Below are 18,265 nucleotides of genomic sequence, written 5' to 3'. Positions count from 1 at the left end.
ATGTCTGCAGGTCCCGATTCTGTAGAACCAACATCTGGTTCTGGCCGCAAAGCAGGGCAACTTCCTACGAGGCGATGACAACTGGTGTGACCAGGGAACGGGTGAGCGAGGGCTCCTCCAACCATTCTGTAGGTACGGCCCCTCGTTTTCGTTCCCCCTCTTCACCTTACTTGGCGGTTAGTGACCCCTGGTAGAATCCGCCGCCAGGGTCCGATGCCGCCCGTTCATCGGCCCCGACTCTCCGTCGCTGCTCTGCTTGCGTGGGCAAGGAGGTCCACGTTGACATCCCAGTAAGCCCAGACGGGCGCTGCTCGGGGGTCACTTTCTCCTGACCAAAATCAATCAGGATTTCTTCCCCCGTGAGGAGCGAGTGCGTGGATCGCATAGACATACTAATATTAACTATTTCCTAAACACAAAAATAAAAAAGAAGGCTTGGAGATTATGACCTACTGTCAGGCTTTAGTAACCCATTGTGTCTCAGCAATAAACTTTACTCCGGACATTGCAGAGAGTTTTAAGATTTATTAAGAAAAGCTAACGGGTCAGTAGGTCTAACGAACTTAAGGTCAGAATGCAGGTATGGGGAATACAGGGCATCTTTATAGGGAACATACAATACATTTCGTTACATCATTGGTAGGACATGAAAGGGTAAGTTACATCAAAGGAAGAGTATTTGTCACCTCGAGAGCAGATAGCAGTTTTACCATTGGAAGGCTTACTTTGAAGTGGAGATCGCTACCTCCGGTCTTCACACCGATTCCTCAACTTTCCACGGGAAAGGAAGTGGCTTTGATACTAAACATATGCTTAACCGGGGCACGAATGGATGCCCTGGCTGACAGTTTGCCCATTTGTTTGTCAGTAGATGGCAGTATAAGGATAACTTTTCCACACGTAGTGTCTTGATTGCCTTAATTTATAGTGCTTGTGTGTGTGTGTGTGTGTGTGTGCGCGCGCGTGTGTGTGCGTGTGAGGTCAAGTCACAGCTAATTTATGGCAACCCCTGGTGGAGTTTTAAAGGCAAGAGATTTTTGGAGGTGGTTTGCCATTGCCTGCCTCTTCATGGGCTGAGAGAGTTCTGAGAGAACTGTGACTGGCCCAAGGTCACCCAGCAGGCTTCATGTGGAGGAGTGGGGAATCGAACCTGGTTCTCCAGATTAGAGTCTACTGCTCTTAACCACTACACCACATGCTTGGATGACCTCTAAAACTCAGCTCTCTGTAAAAGCCAATCATTGTATTTTGTATGTGTTGGTGTAATCCTATAAATACACTATTACTAAAACATAAACCATTATTAAAGGTATTAGAGATGGCTGCTTAAACAGAGGTTATATAAATGAGTTGATATCCACCAAATTTAGTTTTCAAGAGGGTTTTTTGCAAGTTGATTTGCTGGATCTGTTGAAACCAAGTTTTAATACAAATTGGCGGCGTAGGTATGTATGTACAAAATTGGGTTTGTCAAAATTTGCAGATAAATTGGAATTTAGCAGCCTGTGTGCACAACTGCTGACTGGGTTTCATTAGCAATTAGTAAGACACAGAGCTGACTCTTGATTCAGCAAGGTGTACTTTCCAGTGTGATACAACAGAAGGACCACAATTGGAAGGAGAGATTATTAATGATTTGCAAAGGCAAATGAGGAAAGTGGGCTATTCTGTCACTAGGCCCCACCTCTAGGCTGGGAACAGGATATTCCATGCTTAAACTCATATTTTATGATAGGCAGGAGGACTGAGGAAATCAAGAATCGTGTATTTGCATCACTTCTCCAAAGCATATTGTCAGCTAGGCTCTGTGTCGACCCCGGGTAAAAACAAGATGGTTCCCTGCACAAACAAAATGGAGTTTTTTGTGCACTCCGTCCCTCCTCGTTTGCACCCGGTCCCCCGCCCAGCATCTGCACCTCAATGGGGACCCGCCTGAGTAATCACTGATCTGATACCGGGTCCTGCGGAACAATGCCAGGAGCCCGGGAAGATCAACCAGTTATTGCACTCGTTAAATTCCTGTATGCGTTGTCTTAAGTCGTTACTGGCAGTTAGTTTCTGTATTGCTTCATTGTTTCTAAAACCTAATCAATCCCATTGTATTTACCCTATATATGTACTGAGTTTTCCCCATGCCTGTATTCTAGCCATAAGTTTCTACGACTTGCTGAACTCGCTGACTTTCTGAATAAAATTTCTAACTCGCTGTAACGTCTGGAGTGGAGTTCCTTTACGAGAAACGCAATGTGTTGCTGAAGCCTGACAGTAGGCTAGAATCACTGTTTTATTTTTTCGTAATAGTTAGTACTAAGAAAAGATGTCCGCTTGGTCCAACAACCCTTTCCTAGCGGAGAAGGAACCCTGCCAGGGGGACTGGCAGAAAACGACCCCTCTCGATGGGGGAAACCGGGAAGAAGCAACCCCGGGACGGCGCCCGTCTGAGTTCGCTGAGAAGCTGGCGTGGACCTCTCTACAGATGCACGCCAAGCTACGGTGTATGGCCTGGACTGACAGTGCCTTCAGGAGGGTCTCCCGACGGCGGGCGACAGACCCTGACCTTGACCGCTTGTACCGAGGACCGCTGACCAAGTTCTACAGAGAGGGAGGAGGACAGAGCCGAGACTGGATAATGACTGACCGGTGGGACAGACCCTTGACCATCCACACTCCGGCCACCTTAGTCCTCGGTTCCAGAGAAGAGATAGCCTTGCTGCGAGAGCAGAACAGTGCACTGACCCTCCAGAACCGGGATCTCCAAGCACAGCTGCAAGCCCTGCAGAGGGACATGACGGTGACACTAGGAGCGGTGAGAGGGCTCCAATCACCCACCGGCGCAGAGACACCACCACCCGTTCCTCCCAGGCGAGCTGCAATCCAGTCCCTCTCTTGCAAAATCCGGGAGTGGAGCAAAGCCACTAAAGTCCAACACTTACGCGAAGGACTGCGTTGGAAAGTGTTGGACGACTGTTTAACCCTGAGAGACCCAGGGACGATCAATGAGTGGATCCGGCTGGCAGCGCAAGTGGAGACCCGTAAACAGACGCTCCAGTTCTCCAAGGATCGTCCGGCTAAGGAACCTTCCTGGGGCCCTTTCAAGGGGAGCGCCACGACTGAACCTTGCCGTGATGGAGGGAACCGGGGCGATTTCTCCTAGGAAAGAGCATGCCGCCTTAAGGAAGGAGCCTGCCTACGCTGCGGGAAGATGGGGCACTTCGCGGCGAAATGTCCCAGTGGGCCAACGGACCAGACCACTGGCGGAGTGACCCGGGGCCCGGACCAGAGGAGAGCGGAGGGGACGATCACCTGATGCGGGATGGCTGCTCTGCGCGCAGACCCGGCACCTGCTCCTTGCGAACATCACTGCTGTTCCAGGGACTCATCACCGACAAAAAATGAGGAGGGCTTTCTGTGAAAGAACCAGCACGGAAGGCTACCTTAAGTGTCACCAATCCTGTTCTGAACTGGGTGAGTGATCAGGGGGACACCCTCCTGCTCCCCGTTGTGTTGCGGAATCCCTGGGGAGGGGATCTCATGGCGGTGGTTGCAATGTTGGACTCTGGGTGCTCCCGGACTTTGATTGACCAGGAAGTAATCAACCGCTTGCAGGTTGGGACTCAGGAACTTGACCACCCTCTTCACTTCCATCAGATGGATGGCAGTGATCTACAGGGGGGTCCCGTCCATTTGCGTTCCCGCCCGGTGCTGTTGGGGGTGGGAAACCACTGGGAGCACATCTGTTTCACGGTGGCTCCTCGAATCTCATACCCGGTTGTCCTGGGTAGTAACTGGTTAGCGGGGCACAACCCTAGCATAGATTGGGTACAGCGCCGAGTGGTGTTTGGGTTCCCCCAGTGTGAATGGCATGGCAGGGAAGACATGCCCGGGGTAGATGGGGGGGATGCCGCTGCAGCCGAGCCTACAACGCTGCCGCCGGAATATAGTGACTTTGTAGATGTCTTCGAGGGGAAGGACTGTGATTTATTGCCCCCTCACCACACTACGGACTGTGCCATTGAATTAATGAAGGGCCATCCAAAGCCCGGGTGTACCCCATGAGCCTCCAAGAGAAGAATGTTCTACGGGAGTTCCTTGATAAGAACTTGGCCCGGGGGTTCATACGATTGTCCAAGGCCACGTTTTCATTACCCTGCTTCTTCGTGAAGAAGAAGGGAACTTCGGACCTCAGACTGTGTGTGGACTATACGGGGCTTAACGCTGTCACCGAAACTAACGCTTACCCCATCCCTTTCATCCCTGACCTTCTAAGTCAACTCCAGGAAGGCAGGGTGTTCTCTAAACTGGACCTGGCAGAAGCCTATTACCGGGTCCAGATAAAGGAGGGGGATGAGGCGAAGACAGCCTTCTCATGTTGTTACGGTCTGTTTGAATTTATGGTAATGCCGTTCGGGTTGTCTGGAGCTCCGCCGTGCTTCATGCAACTAATTAATGAGATTTTGCATGATTTACTATTTAAAGGGGTAATCGTTTACTTAGACGATATCCTAATTTACTCCAGGGACCCGGAAGAACACCGGGAATTGGTACGGGAGGTACTGCGCCGCTTGCGGGAACACCACTTGTATGCAAAGTTTTGTAAGTGTGCATTCAATCAGGACCAACTGTCTTTCCTTGGGTATGTTGTGTCCCCCAACGGGTTGATCATGGACCCCGAGAAGGTTCAGGCGGTCCGGGACTGGGAACCCCCCAGGAATCGCAAACAAGTCCAACAATTTCTGGGCTTCGCCAATTTTTATAGAAGTTTCATCCCGGACTTTGCCAAGGTTGCCCTTCCCATCACGGACCTCCTTAAAACCAAAGGGAAGGGACAGGAGGCTACAGCTGCTAACTATCAGGTGCCGTGGGACGACCGCTGTCAGGCGGCATTTGAGCAGCTGAAAAGCCGCTTTACTTCAGAACCTGTCCTAGCCCACCCCGATTGTTCTCACCCATTTACCCTTCAGGTGGACGCTTCAGATAAGGCCATGGGAGGTGCACTTCTTCAGGGGGACGCCTAGGGGGTGCTTAGGCCCTGCACCTACTTTTCAAAAAAAATTCTCCAGTCCCCAGCTTAACTGGCCAATTGGTGAGAAGGAAGCCATGGCAATTAAGCATGCCCTCATGATCTGGCGCCAGTTCTTGGAAGGACAGATCACCAGAATCTAGAGGCCATCTTAGGACAATGGAGACTGTCGGGTAAACAACTCCGGTGAGCGGACTTCTTCTCAAAGTTCTGCTTCACAATCAAGCACGTCCCGGGTAGGGAGAATAGTTTGGCGGACGGCTTATCCCGCATGCCGCAATACGACTGTAAGGTCGAATGGCCGGTGGGGTCCCTCTTTACCCAGAACACCTAGGCTTGGACCTGGAGGGGGCCAGTGCAGGAGTTCTGACCAGAGCCCAAGCCCGTGCGGCGGCTCCACCCCGGAACCCCCCAGGGAGAGGCTGGCTCTACCCCCGATCCCTGGTGACCCCAGGGGACCTTCCCACGGCCATCCAAGATAGGTGGGAGGAAGCCCTTCAGGAGGAGCGAGGGGATAAGTCCTGGTCTCCTTGGAGGGAAGAGGACAACAACAACCCGGAGGGTAAAACTTACGTCCCCCAGAAGCTGCGCCGAGAGGTATTGGAGTGGAGCCACAGCTCCAAGATGGGAGGGCATTTCGGTTTTGTCAAAACCCTGCACCTGGTGAGACATCGTTTCTGGTGGCCAGGAATGCGCCAGGACATCAACGGTTTTATAAAGTCTTGCCCAGCATGTGCCACGAATAAACACCTGATGGGGTGTTTCCCCCTTCGTTCCTGCCTTTTGATTTCTAAGCTCTGCATACCTGTTACCAATAAACCAACTCTTTTGAACTATCTCTCTTGATGTGGTTTTTGGACTTTCAGGACTAACAAGTGCTTACATTAAGGCAGGAACGAAGGGCGATGGGGGAGCACTTGGTTATATGGAGAATTATAGACACAGTATAGTCATATCATGATAATACAGGCAGTTGGAGGTACCAGGCTCCCACGGGCTTCAGACCCTGGGAAGGAAGGCAAAGCAAAGCCAGCTGGCGGCTGCATTGATAAACGGCCTTGAAGCCAGAGTCGAAACAAGGAATGCAAAGTCAACCTGACATTAGTGCCGCCGCCGATTCGTTTCCCTGGTCCGGCATCGGACCAAAGAGAAGAGCAGCCAGAAACCTCCCCCCAAACCGTCGATTCCCTGCCCGCGGAGACCAACGCGGCCCCCTCAGGATCGCGAAGTAGTTATGTTGCCAAATTTTGGAAGGCTTTTCTTAAGTTGGTGGGGGTGGAGCAGGGATTGTCTAGTGTGTTCCATCCCCAGACGGATGGGCAAATGGAACGTGTCAATGCTGTTTTGGAATGTTATTTACGTTGTTATGTCAATTACCATCAGGATGATTGGGCTGACTTGTTACCTTTTGCTGAATACGCTTATAACAATGCTCTTCATCAGTCTACTGGTTTCAGTCCATTCTATGCTGTATATGGTCAAGACTTCAGTCCCATTGGCCAAATCGCTATTTCTGGGGAGGAGGGGGGTGAAGATGTGGCGTCTTGGGTTCAGGCTATCCATACCACCTGGCCCTGGCTGGTCAAAAATTTGGAAAATACAAGACTCAAGCAGATAAGCACCGCTCCCCCAGCCAGAACTTTAATGTTGGAGATTTGGTTTACCTTTCCACTAAGAATCTACGGTCTACCCGTCCGTGTGGAAAACTCAGTGCCAAGTTCGTGGGTCCTTATCCTATTGCTCGGATAATTAATCCTGTAACCGTGGAACTAACCCTGCCTAAAACTTTGAGGCGCATCCATCCTGTATTCCATGTGAGCCTCCTTAAGCCTCACGTCGCCGCCCCGGACTGGCATCCCGACCCGCCTCCTGAGCAGCCGGTAATGGTCGGGGGGGGGGGAGGAACATTTTGAAGTCGCTACGGTCCTAGAATGTCAGGCCTGTATCTCAGTTAGTTTCCTTTCGTTTTCTCACCAACTTGCTTTCAAGGATTGTTTTGCATTTTTGGTTTCTTTGAAGCCGACTGTATTCCGTGGGAAGCGCGGCGCCTCTGTACTGTTTGTAATCTGTAATCTCATGAAGCTGTACTGTACTGTTGAATGCCTTTTTCAATGCTTTTATATAAGTGCCAGCCAGTTTGCCCCATTGCTGTCTTAGGTTCTTTTGCTCTGCTTACCTATGCGACCATTAAACCAGCTTCTTTGGACATCTTCGTCTCCTGCTGTGGTTTGTGGTTCTCAATAGGACAAGTGCTTACATCATCTCGTTTGCATCATGGTTCTCTCCAGTATCTTGTTCGCTGGAAGCACTTCCCTTCTGCCTATGACGAGTGGGTACGCTCCCGCGATGTCTCCGCCCCCCAACTGACTGGTGCGCGCATTCCATCACGCCTACCCCGACAAGCTGGCCCCCCGAGGTGGGAGGGGGCCTTGAGGGGAGCAGAATGTCAGGTTGACTTTGCATTCCTTGTTTCGACTCTGGCTTCAAGGCCGTTTATCAGTGCAGCCACCAGCTGGCTTTGCTTTGCCTTCCTTCCCAGGGTCTGAAGCCCATGGGAGCCCGGTACCTCCAACTGCCTGTATTATCATGATATGACTGTACTGTGTCTGTAATTCTCCATATAACCAAGTGCTCCCCCATCCCCCTTTGTTCCTGCCTTTTGATTTCTAAGCTCTGCATACCTGTTACCAATAAACCAACTCTTTTGAACTATCTGTCTCTTGATGTGGCTTTTGGACTTTCAGGACTAACAAGTGCTTACAGCTACTTGCGTTGTTTTGCTAACTACTACCAGGACAATTGGGTCAACCTGCTACCAATAGTGGAGTATGCCTACAACAACTCTGTACACTCCGCGACTGGCTTGAGTCCGTTCAAAGCAGTTTATGGGATGGAGTTCGATCCTTTGGGGGCTGTTCCTCTCCCGCCCGGGGGGGACCCCCCGGAAGTATCCATATGGGCTAACACTGTAAGAAATACTTGGTTAATAAAACATTTGGATCAGGCAAAAGAGAAATACAAGGTACAGGTGGATAAGCACCGAGCGCCCCAGTGGGACCTTAAGGTCAGGGAAAAGGTTTATCTCTCCATGAAGAACTTAAGGTCCTTGCGCCCATGTAAAAAGTTGTGCCAGAAGTATGTGGGTCTGTTTCCGATATCCCGGGTTATAAACGAGGTCACCATAGAATTGGACTTCCCTAAGACCTTACAGGGAGTATACCCGGTGTTCCACGTTAGTCTTTTGAAACCCTTTTTGCCCGCCCCCGATTGGCATCCTGAACCTACAGCTGCTACCCCATCATGGTCCAAGGGGAACAGCACTTTGAAATCTCCAAGATCCTGGATTCCAGACTGCGAAGGGGTCAGCTGGAATACCTTGTACACTGGAAGCACCTGAACTCTAGTCATGAAGAATGGGTTTCCACGGTGCACGTAAACTCCCCCATCCTGATCACTGAATTCCACTGGAGTTGTCCCGACAAACCAGGAAACCCGGGGAGGGGGTCTTTGGGGAGGTGAGATGTCAGCTAGGCTCTCTGTAGACACTGGGTAAAAACAAGATGGTTCCCCGCACAAACAAAATGGAGTTTTTTGTGCACTCCGTCCCTCCTTGTTTGCACTCGGACCCCCGCCCGGCATCTGCACCTAAATGGGGACCCACCCGAGTAATCGCTGATCTGATACCGGGTCCCGCAGAACAATGCCAGGAGCCCGGGAAGATCAACCAGTTATTGCACTCGTTAAATTCCTGTATGCATTGTCTTAAGTCGTTACCGGCAGTTAGTTACTGTATTGCTTCATTGTTTCTAAAACCTAATCAATCCCATTGTATTTACCCTATATATGTACTGAGTTTTCCCCATGCCTGTATTCTAGCCTTAAGTTTCTACGACTTGCTGAACTCGCTGACTTTCTGAATAAAACTTCTAACTCGCTGTAACATCTGGAGTGGAGTCCCTTTACAAGAAACGCAACGTGTTGTTGAAGCCTGACACATATAGGACTAGAGTCCAAAACAAATATAAATAATTTTAAAGACAAAAATAACTATTAATAGTATTATCAACAACTGTGAGTTCTTAACTGCCTTAAATATAAATAGGTATTATTTGGGGGTACAGAAATAATGCAACTGTTTCAGATATATAGAACTCATCATTGTTCATTTAGACAGTAGTGTTTAGTGGCTAATGTTGGACTAGGGCAGGGAAAACCCAGGATCAAATCCCTGCCTGCCATGAAATTTAGTGGCTGTCTTTGGACTAGTCACTCTCTCTCAGTCTTACCCTATCTCACAGGGTTGGTGTGAGGATAAATGAAGGAAGCGAAAATTACCTTCTTGAGCTCTTTACTGGAAGGATGGAATGATAATGAACCAAATAAATAAATATGTTCTTGAGTTAGATTTTCACTGGTTTGTGTGAGTTGGCAGTAAATGTGCCCGTCCTTACCTGGCATTTCTATTACAAGTTGAACAGGAAAGTGTATAACCTAAGCTGTTCTTGTTGCAACTTCCACTCCACAAAGTTTGTTTGCCCAGTTGCATCAATATGCTTAGGGTCTTGGCAGGAGGGTTGTGGTGGTGGGGGCAGTATCCCATGAGTAAAATTAAGAAGAAAAATAAGGCCACATCTACTTACAGGAAAATCCGACCACAGAATTTCTGGCCATTCCTAGAGCTACTGGGAAGTGACAGATGTAGCTTTAGGGATTGCCAGAAACTCTATGGTAATCTTACCATAGAATGCCAGGTAATCATGCCCCCTCTTTTGGCCTAGGGTTGCCAACCTCCAGGTAGTAGCTGGAGATCTCCCACTATTACAACTGATCTTCAGTCAATAGAGATCTGTTCACCTAGAGAAAATGGCTGCTTTGGCAATTGGACTCTGAAGTCCCTCCCCTCCTCAAACCCCACCCTCCTCAGGCTCTGCCCCAAAATTCTCCAGGTGTTTCCCAACCCGGAGCTGGCAACCCTACTTTGGCCCCAGTACCCACCCACTGATTAGGTAAGCATCAGGGAGCAAGGGACTCAATTACCTGGTCTCCTGCCATAAGCAGGCAAATGGGTACCCTATTAGGGTCATAGCACTTAGTTCTACCACAGTGCTGGTGGTTCACGCTGTGCACTAACATTCTGTATATGTGTATGTCTATGCCTCTGTGATCCAGCTGCTGCGGACCAAGGGTAAATGGACCCCAGAGACAGAGTGTATTCACATATGAATACATGCAGATGTACCATGTATTCAAATAAAGCATTCTATGTAGGGTTGCCAACCTCCGGGTGGTGGCTGGAGATCTCCTGCTATTACAACTGATCTCCAGGTGAAAGAGATCAGTTCCCCTGGAGAAAATGGCTGCTTTGGCCATTGAACTCTATGGCATTGAAGTCCCTCCCCTCTCCAAACCCCACCCTCCTCAGGTTCCACCCCCAAAATCTCCAGGTAATCCCCAACCCAGAGCTGGCAACCCTAATTCTTTCTGAAATGTGTATGGTGGCATGAGTACCTGTGTGTCAGTGCTGGTGTTGATCCTTAAAAACCCTATATGGTTTGGGACCAGCATACCTTAAGGACTACCCACCTAACCACTGAGATCATCTTCAGGGGCCTTCTTTGGGTGCCCTAGCCATCCGAGGCAAATGAGTGGCAACTCAAGAGAAGGCCTTCTTCATCGTGACATCAAAATTATGGAACTCCCTTCCCAGGGATATTCATCTGTCACATTCTATCGCCGTCTAATGCCAGCCCATGAAGACTTTGTTTTCTCTAGCATTCCCTAAGGGACCCTGTCATCCTGCCCTATGTTTTAATTGCTTTTTGTGAGGCTTTAAAAAGGTAAAGGTCCTCTGTGCAAGCACCAGGTCGTTCCTGACCCATGGGGTGACGTCACATCCCAACGTTCCCTAGGCAGTCTTTGTTTGCGGGGTGGTTTGCCAGTGCCTTCCCCAGTCATCTTCCCTTTACCCCCAGCAAGCTGGGTACTCATCTGACCGACCTCGGAAGGATGGAAGGCTGAGTCAGCCTTGAGCTGGCTACCTGAAACCAACTTCCGTCTGCATCAAACTCAGGTCGTGGGCAGAGCTTGGACTCCAGTCCTGCAGCTTACCACTCTGCGCCACAGGGCTCCTTAAGTATTTTAGTTTTAGTTTAATTTGGTTGTATGTTAATTATGAAATGTCCCAGTGGCTCTGGAGCAGAAAAGCAGGATATAAATTTTGTACATAAGAGAACCAGACTTTGATCTGTTACCTTGTCACATGAAGAGCCTGCTGGGAACTGTCAAGAGTGAACTGTAATGCAGCACAGTTTTGGTGTTGCTTTAAATTTTTTGAAAACTTTTTCTGTGTCAGCCAATGCTTTTCAGCTTAGCCATATTGCATTTCTTATTCCCCATAACCACCCTTAAAGCAGTGTCTCATATCGGGCCTATCTTTGAATGTTATCCTTTAATCAACTACATTCTGCATTCAAAAGTTCATGAAATGTCACAGTTCCATTATCTCCCTGCCCCCCCAGGAATTTTCATTGACTATTAGTGCTGGTTCAGGAAAACCGACTACAAAGTGCTCTGATGGTTAACCCTCCTGGCTATCCCCTGAGGCCTCAGCTCAGGGCAGGAGAGGATCTTCTGCACCCTTGCCCTCCTCCTCCTCCTCTTCCTCACCTTTCTACTCTCTTAACCCCCTGGCTCAGTATCTCTAGGTGGGCCTGAGAAACAGGCAGGTGAGTCCTCCGCTGTCTCTTGTTGGAGGTTTAAATAGCCACTCACAAGAACTTCCATTCCCTCCCCTTGCTCCCCCATTGAAGGATAGCTACACTTTCCAGGTTTGCCCTCTGAAGATTTGGCAGTTGGCCCAATGTGGCTTCCATCAAGACAGCTGTCAGAGAAGGAGCCAGTTGCTAGGGCAGTGGGCCCAGCCATCTCTTTGGCATGGCCAGCAGTCCCATTTGGTGTGCCTTTGGGCTTTGCTCCAGGTCAGGGCCAAGCAAACAGCTTTCCCAGTCCTCCCCCCTCCTGATGCTACCCTGAGGGCCTGAGACTTTGTGGGTACTTTGTGTGTACCAAACCCGGACACAATTAATACCAATTATTTTCCTTTACATGTTAGATTTGGATCAACTGAAGTGCAAGAAAGACTCAGCTGCATGGCAAGAAACTACTCCATCTATGTGGTTGCTAACATGGGGGACAAGAAGTCATGTGATTCTACTGATCCAAAGTGTCCCAAGGATGGTCACTATCAATACAACACAGATGTGGTCTATGATACGAAAGGCAAATTTTTGGCACGGTACCACAAGGTAAAAATAGACTGGTTGGTTCACTTACTGGGTGCTCTCATGTAAATAATGTAAGTCATGTAAATTCATATGATTATTATTATATTTATTTATTTTTATTTACAAAATTTGTAAGCCACCTTTATTATTTATTTATTTATTTGGTTTGATTTATACCCCGCCCTTTCCTGGCAAAGCCAGGCTGCCAAATCAGAGCTACCAAGGTAGCTAACAGTGAAAACAAAACAAATATATATATTAAAAACACATATTAAAAACATATTAAAAACACATAAAAGAGTAATTAAAATGCAAGGCAGGCAGGAAGGGTAAGGGAATAGGCCATCCTTCAGGTATGCTAGTCCCAAGCCATGTAGGTCTTTAAAAGTCAACACCAGCCTCTTGAATCGGGCTTGGAGACAAACTGGGAGCCAGTGTAGAAAGGCCAAGATTGGACTGATATTAGGGTTGCCAGGTCCCTCTTTTCCACCAGTGGGAAGTTTAGGGGGTGGAGCCTGAGGAAGGCGGGGTCTGGGGAGGGGAGGGACTTCAGTGCCATAGAGTCCAATTGCCAAAGCAGCCATTTTCTCCAGGGGAACTGATCTCTATCGGTTAGAGATCAGTTGTAATAGCACGAGATCTGCAGCTAGTACCTGGAGGTTGTCAACCCTAAGTGATACGGTCCCTGTGACCCACTGCAGTCAACATCCTGGCTGCAGCATTCTGAACCAAGTGAAGCTTCCAAGCATTTTTTAAGGGCAGCCCCACAGAGAGCGCATTTTGGTAATCTAATCTAGATATAACCAGGGCATGCACCACAGGGACAAGATCTTTTCTGCCCAGAAAATGACATTGTATTTAAACTAAAAGCAAAATGTATTCCCTTTTCACAACCCAAACCAAGATTGAACTCCAGTGGGCACAGCAGAGACCTGCATGAGAGGGCATTTTAACTGGAGGAGGAGCATCTGTGCATTGCTTAGTGGCATGCAACTGCATTCTCATTGAACTAAGCAAGGAAGTCCATGTGGACAAACAAGCACCATATTTGTACTGCTTCATCACTGGAGAAGGATTCAAGAACTGACATTTTGTTAATCAGTTATTGCTTTCATAGCTTTGTAAAGAAAACATTCTGCCAAAAATAACATGAGTCATGCTACCGAGACTGATTTTTTCACTCATCCCCATTGAGCAATTTTCTTCTAAGAATATTTCTTTGTCTTATGAACAGTACAATCTTTTTGAGCCGGAAACACCCTACTTTGATTTTGCCAAGGAGCCACAGTTTGTCAGCTTCAACACCTCCTTTGGGAGATTCGGAGTGATCACTTGTGCTGACATACTTAATTTCCGCGAACCGGCCATATCACTTGTTGAAGTCTTCAAGGTGGACACAATCCTCTTTCCAACTGCTTGGTCGAATGGTCTTCCACTGTTGTCTGCTGTTCAGTTCCACTCAGCTTGGGCGATGGGAATGCGTGTCAATCTTTTATCAGCGAATATACACAAACCTTCCTTGGATTTTACTGGTAATCACAACCTTAAATTAAACCTCTGGGTTAAGGGCTAGATCTGCCAATGCTAAAATGAGAATCAGGAGCAATGAGATAACACATGAGTTAATTGCTGAATAAAAATATGGATTTGTAGTGTGGTTTTTGAAAATTCAGAGGTTACTCCTGTAAAGAAACCCATAATACATTATCTATTTGTATTAACAAGGCAAACACAAAATGTTTGCTTCATTCAAGCTCTTTAGTCTGTCAGCTGTATGACAAGACTTTGGGACACATGCCATTGTGACAAGATTTTGAGCTATATAATGATACTTCTAATGTACAAAAAGAGATAAAGGTGTGAAGTTGGCTTCAGAGGGTAGCTGTGTTGGTCTGCAGTAGAACATCTAGAATCCAGTTCTGCGGCACCTTAGAGACCAACAAGATTTTTTGGGCTTTGAGTTTTCAAGAGTCAAAGCTCCCTTCATCAGATGTGAAGTTGATGTGCAGAATGAAAGAAGAAACTGGGTAAATGTAATGATGTCCCAAAGTTATTGATTAAAAGATCCAGGTTCCTGTAAGCTGCTTTGATTCGCAAAACACCAGTTCTTCCCTTGCCCCAAAGTACCAACTAGATATGACTGATAGGATGTTCAGCACTCCCATAAAACTACAGTTCCCATGATTTTTTCAGAACTGTCATGGCTATTACGCTATTACAAAATCAATGTCTAACACAGTTGTACCTAAAAAGAGCTTTAGGCCAGATTACTGCAGATGTGACCTTTGCCATAAAAGACATTTCTGTCACAGGCAATTACTGTTGCTGTTAATCAAGCTAAAAGTTGGTCCTCCATTTATATGCTGTGCAGATAGAAGAAAGGAGGACGGGGAAGGTGCAATGATGTGGGATTTTCCTGTGCAGCACCACTCTTGTTGCTAGTGTGGAAACTAGCCTATTTTGGCCTTGGGGGGAGGACTCCTTCGGACCTGGCTAGGGTTGCCAGCTCCAAGTTGCGAAATTCCTGGAGATTTTGTGGTGGAGTCTGAAGACAGAAGGGTTTGGGAAGGAGAGAGGTCTCAGCTGAATATAATGCCACAGAGTCCACACTCTAAAGCAGCCATTTTTTTCCAGGGGGACAAACCTCTGTCTGAAGTTCAGTTGTAATTCTGGGAGATCTCCAGGTCCCACCTGAAGATGGCAACCCTAGGCTTGGTAGCAACCTCTAAGTGACTTGATACCACCCAACTTGCATGACTCAACTAGACCTGGCTGTTTTCTACTGTTCAATAGTAACCAATAAGCTGGAACATGTCCCAAGGAGGGCAACAAAGATGGTGAGGGGCCTGGAGACCAAGTCCTATGAGGAAAGGTTGAAGGAGCTAGGTATGTTTAGCCTGAAGAGGAGAAGACTGAGAGGGGATATGATAACCATCTTCAAGTACTTGAAGGGCTGTCATATAGAGGAGGGTGCCGAGTTGTTTTCTGTTGCCCCAGAAGGTCGGACCAGAACCAACGGGTTAAAATTAAATCAGAAGAGTTTCCATCTAGACATTAGGAAGAATTTTCTAACAGTTAGAGCGGTTCCTCAGTGGAACAGGCTTCCTCGGGAGGTGGTGAGCGCTCCTTCCCTGGAGGTTTTTAAGCAGAGGCTAGATGGCCATCTGTCAGCAATGCTGATTCTATGACCTTAAGCAGTTCATAAGAGGGAGGGCATCTTGGCCATCTTCTGGGCACTGGGTGTGTGTGGGGGGGAGTTGTGAATTTCCTGCATTGTGCACAGGGTTGGACTAGATGACCCTGGTGGTCCCTTCCAACTCTATGATTTTATGAAAGCCAGTATGGTGTAGCAGTTAGAAATTTAGAGGAGGGTCTGGGATGCCCGGGTTCAAATAACTATCTTGCTATGGAAGCTCACTTGGTGATTTTGGTCCTGTCATATACTTTTAGCCTAACCTGCTTCACAGGGTTGTTGTGCAGATAAAAATGAAGAAAATAATGTAAACTGCTTTTGTCCCCTGCTTTGTGGAGAAAGGCAGGGTATAAATGAAGTAAAGAAATAATAAATATAGCTGAAAATGGGAGACAGATAAAAGCAGGTTGGTGAATGACTGAGAAGGAGAGAATAAGGCAGGGAAAGAGGCAATGGTGGTTGCCAGGAGGAAGGAAAGAGAAAATAGTGTGGGGAGGGGGATACAGGGGGAAGTGATCTGTCCCCCCCCCCAAAGTCCTTGAGGGTTTCCTACCATCCAAGTGGGCCTGCCCAGTGGCCAGCACCACACAACTGGGCCATAGTTTTCCTAATTAGAGGCTGCTGGGAGGGGAGGGGGAGGAGAGAGGAAACTTCAGACAGAGGAGCAAATAAAGGTTGGTTGGCTGTTGAGTGGGAAGGAGATGGGTTTGCCAACTCCAGGTTGGGAAATTCCTAGAGATTTGGGGGATGGAGCCAGAGGATGGTGGGGGTTGAGAAAAAGAGGTACCTCAGAAGGGTATAATGCCATAGACTCCACCCTCCAAAGCAGCCATTTTGTCAATGAGAATTAGGGTCACCAACCTCTGTTGGAGATCACCTGGAATTACCATTGATCTCCAGATGAGAGATCAGTTGCCCTGGAGAAAATGGCTACTTTGGAGGGTGGACTCTATAGCATTGTACCCTGCTGAGGTCACTTCCCTCCCCAAACTTCACCTCCCAAGGCTCCACCCCCAACTCTCCAGTAAGTTCACATCCTTGAGCTGGCAACTCTACAGAACTGTTCTCTGTAGTTGGGAGATCTGTTATGATTCCAGGAGATCTCCAGCCCCCACCTGAAGGCTGGCAACCCTAAAAGGAGAGAAAGAAGCAGGAAAAGGGGAAAGGCCGTGGGAGCTTTGAGGAAATAGTGGGGGAGGGGGAAATGAGATGCCCCCTGCAAGTCCTTGTGGATTCCCACTCTAAAACTTGGTTCACTTGTGAAGACGAAGGAGGAGGAGGAGGAGGAGAAGGAGTTGGTTTTTATATGCCGACCTTCTCTACCACTTAAGGAAGAATCAAACCGGCTTACAGTCACCTTCCCCTCCCCACAACAGACAGCCTGTGAGGTAGGTGTAGGCTGAGAGAGAGCTGTGACTAGTCCAAGGTCACCCAGCTGGCCTTATATGTAGGAGTGGGGGAAAAGACCCAGTTCACCAGATTAGCATCCGCCGCTAATGTGGAGGAGTGGGGAATCAAACCCGGTTCTTCAGATTCGAGTCCACCACTCCAAACCATAGCTCTTAACCACTACACCTTGCTGGCTAAACCAGATCTGATTCCAACCTCTTTCTGTCTGTCATCCACAGGAAGTGGTATCTTTACACCTAATGGCGCCAAGACATATCACTTCGATATGGAAACTCAAGAAGGCCGTCTCCTCATTGCAGAAATTGATGCACACCCCTGCCAGTCCCCCACGTATCCTACCCCAGTCAACTGGAGCTTGTATGCTTCAGAGCCCGAGCACTTCTTTCCACAGGCTGAAGTATTCACTGGGACCATTTATTTTGATAATTTCACCTTCACTGAACTTTCTCAAGAAGCAGGAAATCATACCGTTTGCCAGAAAGGCCTCTGCTGCCACTTGAGCTACAAGATGACAGAAAAGTGCAATGACGAAGTTTATGCATTTGGGGTTTTTGATGGACTTCATGTGGTTGAAGGAGAATATTATTTACAGGTAAAGAATTTAGTGGGATGTAATGGATAAGTATGGGAGGGAAGGTGGCATGGGTGTATAGCCCCATCTTGTCAAATCTCAGAAGCTGAGCAGGCTTGGTTCTTGGATGAGAAACCACCAAGGAAGATTGGGGTCACTATATGTCACGACTTGACAAAACTCACAGACATAATGGACAAGCATGAGTTCACAAATGAGGGGTGCTGTATTTGTCAGTTCTCTGGTACATTCTTCCTTTGTGACAAACAGGAAGGTATAAGGGGGGACCCTCAAGAAACTTGCTGAAGCAGCTATCCCATTCCCCCCACCTTTGCTTCCTCCCCTCTTCCCCCACTTCTCTCAGTCTAGGGTTGTGCCAAAAAATTGTTTGGTAAATTTTGGGTTCAGGTTTATTGGGCCAGATTTTTTTTTTTTGTAAACCTGGAATAAACTGAATGCCCATACCAGTAAATTTCGGTATTCAGTTTATTTCCAGGTTAACCGAAAAATTCAGGCCCATTATAGTCTATGGGGATTTTTTCGAAGCTCCTGGGGGGCATTTTTGGAGGTAGAGTCCCCAAATTTGCATGATTGCAAAGGTCTTTCCTTGGAGGGTCGCCAAAGTTTGGTGAACTTTGGAACAGGGGGTCCAATTTTATGGGCCCACAAAGGGGTCGCCCCCATCATCCAGGCATTTCAAGCTGGGCTGTCCATTGGTTTCAGGTTCAGAAGTTCAGCATTGCCGAGGACTTGCGGAAAGAGCCAATTAGCAGCCTGGCACCTCAAAG

At 48.0% G+C, this 18,265-nt stretch overlaps 1 protein-coding gene across 1 annotated transcript in view; it reads left to right on the top strand.

Annotated features, from left to right (window-relative positions):
- The window catches only part of VNN1 (vanin 1), a 43,727-nt gene that overhangs the window by 9,861 nt on the left and 15,601 nt on the right, over positions 1–18,265 (top strand). Inside the window, exons 3-5 of the mRNA XM_056856489.1 lie at positions 12,132–12,324; positions 13,538–13,835; positions 17,125–17,498. Coding sequence (XP_056712467.1) covers positions 12,132–12,324; positions 13,538–13,835; positions 17,125–17,498 — 865 coding nt within the window. The remainder of the gene's footprint in view (positions 1–12,131; positions 12,325–13,537; positions 13,836–17,124; positions 17,499–18,265) is intronic.

Source organism: Euleptes europaea, chromosome 10 (genome assembly GCF_029931775.1).
Source record: "Euleptes europaea isolate rEulEur1 chromosome 10, rEulEur1.hap1, whole genome shotgun sequence".
Lineage (NCBI taxonomy): Eukaryota > Metazoa > Chordata > Lepidosauria > Squamata > Sphaerodactylidae > Euleptes > Euleptes europaea.
The sequence above is the reverse complement of the archived record's forward strand: the minus strand, read 5'-3'. Positions and strand labels throughout refer to the sequence as shown.